Genomic DNA, 7,594 nt, shown 5'->3' on the forward strand with positions numbered 1-7,594 from the left:
TCCCAGGTGGCTGGTGAGGAGGGAACAGGAGGCATCTCTGCTCTGAAGATTTCAAGCTTCCTGCAGCAGAGGTTGCAGTGCCACCTCGCTCCCTACCTAATCCTCTCCCCAAGGTTCTTCCCAGCTTGCCTGGGGCCATCAGAGAAAACCAGCTGCCCGGGCACCCAGAACAACGTGTACCTGACTGTGTCTGCTGTTGTGATGCTGTGTGATCACAAAGCAGATGTGATGCGAAATGCATATACAGGTTGCGCCCTGCGAACCCCTGCATATGGGGTCTGTCAGGAGCTCTAACTAAAGTGTGTGTGTGTGTGTGGCGGGGGGTGAGTGTTTTAAATCACCTACGAGTGTGAGTGTATGCTGTATGTTGTTTGCATGTGTGTCTGTTTGGATGGTGCAGAAACTATTAAGCCAGGAAGCCGATGCTATCGCACTGACTTAATTGGGGGTTCCCATGGGGGAAAGGATCTGAAGTTAGGATCCGAAAGAAGGCTGGATTCCACCATCCGAAGGGCTAAAGTCAGGAATATTGGCTCAGTGCCCTAGGTTAGGGAATACCAGCAGCTCTGGATTCCCAGGATAGATGTCTTGGAGGAGCTGAGTGGAGGTACCCTCACTTGCCCCACATAACCCCTTCTGCTGAGGGGTTCCAGCAGCTCCTGGCAATTTCCGCAGAGGCAGCACCTACAGAAGCATTCTGTGTGGGGGTGGGGGGCAAGGGGCCGATGACCCCAGGCCAGTTCAGTCTCACCAAGTGCTGTCTTGGCCTCTATATAGGCTTGCAGTAGAGCCTAGGATACTTCATGCTTAGGGAGCAGCTTCCGTGCTGTCTCTTGCATCCTGGGAAATACTGTGATCCCCCACCCAATAGGAGCGAGTTGGAGGTTTGCTGCCTGGGCAGGCTTCTAGGCTCACATCTCAGCCAGTCCCAAGCCACAGGCCAGCCACGTTCCTCCCCCAGGGCATGCACCTTGGCTCCTGGGAAGGACTCTCTGGCCTAGGGCAACAGGGGTCCTCAAAGGGAGGGAAAGGGAGGGGGGACATAGAATAAACTGTGCCTGTGGAGAACCAGTTATTTCTCGACTTTGTAAAGACCAGGTCAGTCAAGAACCGTTTTCTAGAATCCAAACACAAATAAAGAAGTATTTTCGCGGTTGATAACATCGTGTTCTGGCTGTAAAATCTAAGAACGTGTTTGCTATTGCAACATTATTTTTAATGAGCTGTTATTGGCCTGTCCCGCAGTTAGTATTGCCAACAGTAAAAGGCATCACTGTGTTTGCAGGTAACACATGGAACAACATATTTGGCCCCCGAATTTCTGTTTATTTTTCACTTGTGACACATGCCCTCGTTTTTATCCCAAACCAGAGGGAAATAAAGGCAGATCTGTCTTCCACTGAGGTCCAGGCTAAATCTTGCCATAAATACGCATGCCAGTTTATTTGGAGGCAGTTTCCCGTCAATAGAAAACGATACTCGACGTTTCAGCCACAGTATAATCAATCGTGTGGATTGGGCTTGAGCAACTGTAAAGCTCTGGGAGAGGGCATGGGGGCGCGTGCAGGCGCTCCCCAGCGGCCGCGCCCGCGGTGTGCTCGCCGGGATCTTCGTAGTCTCCGGACTCCTCATCTCCCCCTTCTTGGCTCCCCAGCTTCAAACACGCCCTGCCAGGAGCCGGGCGTGCAGACCACAAGCCCTTAGGCAGGCAGCCGCGCCGCGCAGGCGAGAGGCGCCCAAGCGAGCACCTGCCTCCGCCCTCGGGACCCGCGCTCGGGAGCGGCTCCGGGAGCGCGGCGCTCGGCAGGCGGTCCACGCGGAGCGTGGATGCCGGGGCCGGCGGGAGCCTGGTAACCGTCAGCGCTGCGCTTCCAGCCGAAGCGGCCGGGATCAGGGTGAGGGACCCAAAGAAACCGCAAGCCCGCGAGGCGTTGGCGCGGCGCACATAAAAGGATCTGCTGCGAGGAGACAGTCCTCTCGGTCGCCGCCGCCGCCGCAGTCGGGTGGCCTCTGCTCCCTGGCACTGGACACATTATGACAGTGTCCACACCCGAACCGCCCCGGGAGCCACAGTGCCTTCAGGCCTGGGGAGGCCTCCCTATACCGGAGTTTCAAGCCGCGGTCTCCAGGGCTGGCTTGCCTCCCTAGGGTCGCCCTCTCGCGGCCTGGCCGCTCCCAGCTGGACGTCGCGATCGGCCCCTGCACGCCCCCACCCCCGGCTAAACTCCAAGTTCACCCCCTTCTTCCTTCCCCAGCCCGCATCCCGGAGGCAGCAGGAGCCGACTCCGCTCGGGCCCACGGTGCCCAGGGATGTTCTGCCCAGAAGCTCTCGGCTCATAAAGGACCCCGCGGCCTGGGAACGGAATTCGAGGCGGCTGCCCTGCGATCGGAAATAACCAGTGATCTCAGCTCGCGGCTGTCGCTGCGCTCGATTTCGCGAACTAGATAAGACCAGGTCCTCAGCCCTTCCGCCCCGCATTCTTCCCTTGCTCACACGGGCGTTTCAAGAGGCTGACGGTACCGGGGAGAGAGCGCAGCTCTGGTCGCGAACAAAGCCGCCTCTGTCTCCGCCGCCTCCCGATTAGAGGGGTGTACGTCGAGGTCGGACTCGGCCAGTCTGCAGAGGCAGCCAGAGAGCGAGGCAGAAAAGAGTTCGGAGACACCTGCTCTGGGGAAAACCGTCCAAAGTTACACACTCTGGCCACAGGAAATGCTTCGCTTTTCTTTTTAATTCCATTTCACGACAACAGGAAGTGTAACAATATTTTGTGACCCCCCCCCCCTTTTTCTTAAAAAGGGCCTGAATCCGGGCAGAGGGGAGGGTGATGGGTGGGAGGGACAAACTACCGCGGAACAACAGGTGTAGCCGACAGAAAGGAAAAAGATTGGGTGGCAGAGCCAGGAGCCCTGAGGAGTTGAGGGTGAACTTTACAAGAAATCTGTACATTTATCAAATAAGTTAAAATTCTCCTAATTGATTGTCCTTCACTTAAAGCGCTCCAGTATGCCTAGCTTACTCCTTCGAGCATAGCTAACCTATCCTTGTTTCCTTCCTTCCGCCTTTTCTCCTTCTTAATTTCCTCCTCATAAACGATTGACTGGGATTAGACATTGAAAACATCTGCTTCTCTCCGCAGAGGAAGAAGCAGGGCTCTCAGGAAATTTTGTACAATATTGCACAGGTCAAAACTACAATAGTTACTGCAGAACAAAAAGGTAGGGGGAGAGGATAAAAAATAGGTTTTTGTTTTTTTTTTAATATTGAAATCACTCTCTCAAAACAGGGAACAAAGTAACAATAGGAATATTAATAATAATTTACCAACAAATGAAATTTCCCAAACAGAGGCTACTAATAAATAAGACCATTCACACCAGGCCAGATGTGGAGGTGTTTCAATAATCAGAAGTCTGATTGTGGGCTATCTTGTCCTTTCCCTTTAAACACTTAGAGAATTCATCCACCACAAAAAGGGACCGATGAAGAGGTGAACTGCGACAGACCTCTGCTGGAGAGAGGAGACAGAAAAGTGGCCTGAGTCTGGGTTCTTATGATAAGCTGCTCAGATTCTGAAAATTGGGGAATAATTGATTGGGAGTGAAGGGGAACAGCCACACCCAGAGATCCAGACTAAAAGTACAATGTGAATTCTCTCTCTCTCTCTCCTGACTTCTGAAAATAGTTCTTTAGAAAATGAATAAACGGGGGGTTCAGGCTTTGCGTTTACTTTCCTTGTATAAAAATAAACCCAAAAAGTCACAGCGCAATGAGAATCTGGGGGTGTGGGGGGACGGTGAGAGGATCGCACATTTTACAAAAGCTTCCAGCCGAAATATTTGACCTGGAAATGTCTCTTTCTTGCTTTCTCTTAATATAAACCGAAACCAAAAGTAAGAGGGGAAGCGCCTCAAATCCATTAGGGGTGAATTGCACGAAAATGCATTGCAAATACTTACAAAAAAACGCTACCGACTGGGGGAGGGGAGGCCGGGGCCGCGCGCCGGAGCCCCGGTTCCCGAAGGCCGCTGGACGTCTCGGCGCCCTCTGCCCGGCCCAGTCTCCTCCGGGGTCTGGGAAGAGGGCCGGGCCTCCCTCCTCCTCCCCTCTCGGGCCTCAGACGGGCCGGAGCAACGGCACGGACGAGACCACCGGGTGCGAGTAGTACACCGGGTGCGGGAAGGTGAGCAGCGGCTGGCTGACCGGCACCGGGGCCCCCGCGGCCGCGGCCGCTGCGCCCTCGGCGGCCGAGTTCTCGTGGTAGAGGATGGGCACGCGCACGATGCGCTGCGCCGCGGCGTGGCTCAGGTTGGCCGCCTCCAGCTCGGCCGCCAGCTGCCGCTTCCACTTGTTGCGGCGGTTCTGGAACCAGATCTTGACCTGCGTCTCGGTGAGGTGCAGGGACGCTGCCAGGCCGGCGCGCTCCGAGCTGCTCAGGTAGCGCTTCATGTCGAAGGTGGACTCGAGCTGGAAGACCTGGCTGCGCGAGAAGACCGTGCGCGTCTTCTTCTTGCGGCACGCGGGCTTCTTCTCCGGGCTCTCGGCGCCCTTCTTCCAGTCCTCGGTGCCCGGCGTCGCTGCCGCCGCCGCCGCCCCCACGCTGGCCCCGGCCGCGCCCGGCGCCGCCTCGCCCTCCTTCTTGCCTTCCTCCGAATCGCTCTCCTCCAGAATGATCTCGTCCGGGCTCTTGGAGTCCAGCTCCTTGTGGTCTGGGTCGGCCTTCAGCAACGGCTCGGGGGAGTCGCGGTCGGTGCCCGAGGCGGGGGAGGAGTCTCGCAGCAGGGCCTTCTCCGAGGCTGGAGAGAGACAGACAGACGGACCCACAGACACACACACACACACACGCACGCACGCACAAGGACACAGCCTTCAGCGAGGCCTGGCGCCTGGGGGGACCGCAGGCTCACACCGCGACAGCCTCCGGGCCCCAGGCCTCGAGGCCTCACCATTCCCGAGGGCCTCCTTCCCGGCTGGGCCAGAAGAGGGGCGCCGCGCCAGACATCCGACCACCTTCTCCCGGGGACAGGCTAGAGCCGCCCGGAGACGGCGGCATGGCCGGTTTCTTTCTTTCCCTCAGTTCCCCCACCCGGGGCCCGCGGACAAATTCTCCTCCAGCTTAGGCACCCCCCGGGTCACTCCCTTCATCCAGACCAGGTTCCCCTTGTCCCAGCCACCTGAAGCCTCCTCCCCATTCGTGCCCGAGACCCTTTTTCCTAGGGAGCGCCATGCCTGCGCTCCAACTCCACTTCTTTTCTCACCAAGTGGGATTGGATTCCCAGGCAGCGCAACAGAGCGCGCGGGCAGGAGTTCAAGTTAGGGGACGGAGGAAGTTGGCCAAACAAGCGCGTTTGTGGGTTGCAATGCAGGTCGGGGGTTGAGGAGGTGGTCCCAGGGCTACGATGGGACGCAGTGCGGAAAGGCTCGTGGGGAAAGACAACGAAAGTTCAAAGAGAGGTCGGTACCTTCAGGTCGCGGGAGGTGGCTGCCGGCGGGGGTCAGGGTGTAGGGGTACCACCAGGCCGGGGAGCGCTCCAGGTAGTGCGCGGGCAGGGCAAACCTCTGCGCCGGGATCTCAAAGCGGGGGAAAGCCAGGTCGCCCACCTGCGAGAGCGCGAAGCCCGCGGCTCCCTCCAGGGCTCCCTTGGCCGCAGCGGCCGCAGCGGCGGCGGCGGCGGCGGCTGCTGAGGCCGGAGCGAAGAGCGTCCGTGGGGGCGGCTGCGGCTTAGGGGGCGGCCGATGGTGGTCTCCGTTGAGTAGGTTCTTGATGGAGAACGGGGACTCCTTGGGCGCGGGAGGCGGGGGCGGCGGCGGTGGGGGCTGCGCGCTAGCAGTGCCGGGGGCGTCCGGCCCGGGCTCCGGCATGGTCCCCTCTCCTCCGAGTCCCCGGGAGGGAGGGAGCGGGACAGGCGGGCGGCTGGGCGAGCGGACGGGCGCCGGAAATCAGACCATAAACGGAACTCAACTACGGGGCGCAAAGTCGGGGGCCGCCCCGGGCGCAAATCCAGCGGCAGGAGGGCGGGGTGAGGGCCCGGCCGGGGCGGGCTCGCATGGGGGAGGGGTGCCGAGGGGCGGGGAGCGGCCCTGCCGCGGCACCGAGGGAGCTAGGCGGCTCGGCGGCGGCGGCGGCGGCGGCTCCCGGGGAGGAGGCGGCAAGAGCAGTCCCCGGCTTGGGGCTGCGTCAATCCGGCGCCGGATGCTAATGATGAAATCAAAATGTCATCCAAGTTAAATGCGGGGAGTATACGGCGATTGGGCGCGTACAATGGCAAATGGGATTAGGCAGGCGAAGGCGCAGCCCGAGCCGGGCCCTGCAGCCGCCTGCGCCACCGCCCCCTCCTCGCCTTGCCTCAGATTTTGGCGCTTTGGCTTCGGGCTATAAGAGCCCGCCTGTTATTGGCTTTATATAGTCCAATTAGGCAGCAAATGAGGACAAGCCTATTAGCACAAAAGGATATTGGCTCCTGCTAAAAAGGCACTCGGAGCGCTCGGGCGAGCGCAGGAGGCGAGCGAGGGACGCGGAGCCGGCGGCGCCCAGGGTCGGAGCGCACTGACAGCCGCGGCGCCCGGAGCCCGCGCCTCCCTCTCCCCCCTGCAGCTCGGGGACCCGCTTCCAGCCGCCTGGCCTGCGGGAGGGGGAAGGGGCGGGCCGGGCCCGCCCGGGTCACCTCGGGGTTATCCGCGCTGGCAGCTGCCTCTTCTCCGCCCCCCAGGGGTTTGGCAGGGGCCCGCCGCCCCCACGCAGCTGGAGAGCCAAGCAGCGCCAGCCCAGGAGGCTGGACGCGACCTCCGATCTGCGGTGAACTCAGCACTTGCCTACCCTTTGGGGGTCCAGCATTTTCCCTAAAGCAAGCTAAAGGCGCAGCCAAGAAGCGGGGATTTGGGTTCCCCACCCACCGTCTCGTCGACAGGAAGGGACCTGGACTCAAAGTCCTTGCACCGCGTCCGCGGTCTCAGGAATCCGCGTGGCCGTGGCCTTTGGCTTTGGGAAACCGAGGAGAGAGCCTTCCCTCGAGAGCAGGAGCGGTTGTGCGTCTCTACGCACCGGGTGTGCGCGAAAAACGGCTGACGCCCGGGCGTCACTCGGCGGGGCGATGGGCACCGACGCTCTGCAGGGCGTTCCTCTAGTCTGGCCGCCGGGGCCCAAACCTTGACGATCAACTCTGAGCCCGTTGCCCCGAGAATGCACTTTCTCCCAGGAAGCCTCTCCCGCCAGCGTTTGGAGCCGCCTAACGCTTCAGTGGGGGCAGTGCGATCTGTAGGCACAACGGCGCACCTTCCTCTGCGACGGGCTTGGCATGGCACCGCAGCACGTCCCGACTGCCGTCAAGTCCCTGGAGAACCCTGCTGGACTTCTGAGCTGCACGGAAGGTTACCTCTGCTCCATGGACTTTAAAATCAACTCTCCAAATTGCACAAGAAAGCTGGAAGGCAGGCATTTAAGACTCGAACCATCAAATAAACCAGAATTGCTTTCGGGGTCCCTGGTCAGAGAAAGGTGGGAAAGTGACTGTCACTCCCTTCCATGAGCTTCCATACACCCGAGGTCTTTTGGTGGCCCCTTCTTCTACTATCGTCCTTTTTTTTCTTTTTTCGTTA

General features: G+C 59.7%; 1 protein-coding gene across 1 annotated transcript; it reads right to left on the reverse strand.

The window, feature by feature from the left end:
* Positions 1 to 2,268: 2,268 nt before the first annotated feature.
* On the reverse strand, positions 2,269 to 5,860 carry HMX3 (H6 family homeobox 3). Its single transcript, XM_027529073.1, has 2 exons — positions 5,461 to 5,860; positions 2,269 to 4,794 (listed from the first exon to the last, which is right to left on the reverse strand). The coding sequence occupies exons 1-2, from the start codon at positions 5,858 to 5,860 to the stop codon at positions 4,115 to 4,117; spliced, it is 1,080 nt and encodes a 359-aa protein (XP_027384874.1). The 3' UTR covers positions 2,269 to 4,114.
* Positions 5,861 to 7,594: the final 1,734 nt, after the last annotated feature.

This window comes from Bos indicus x Bos taurus, chromosome 26 (assembly GCF_003369695.1).
Source record: "Bos indicus x Bos taurus breed Angus x Brahman F1 hybrid chromosome 26, Bos_hybrid_MaternalHap_v2.0, whole genome shotgun sequence".
Classification (NCBI taxonomy): Eukaryota; Metazoa; Chordata; class Mammalia; order Artiodactyla; family Bovidae; genus Bos; species Bos indicus x Bos taurus.

Coding starts and splice junctions, on each gene's coding strand:
- HMX3 (XM_027529073.1), bottom strand. CDS start 5,860: ATGCCGGAGCCCGGGCCGGACGCCCCCGGCACTGCTAGCGCGCAGCCC. Junction 4,795..5,460: donor CCACCTCCCGCGACCTGAAG/GTACCGACCTCT, acceptor GTCTCTCTCCAG/CCTCGGAGAAGGCCCTGCTG.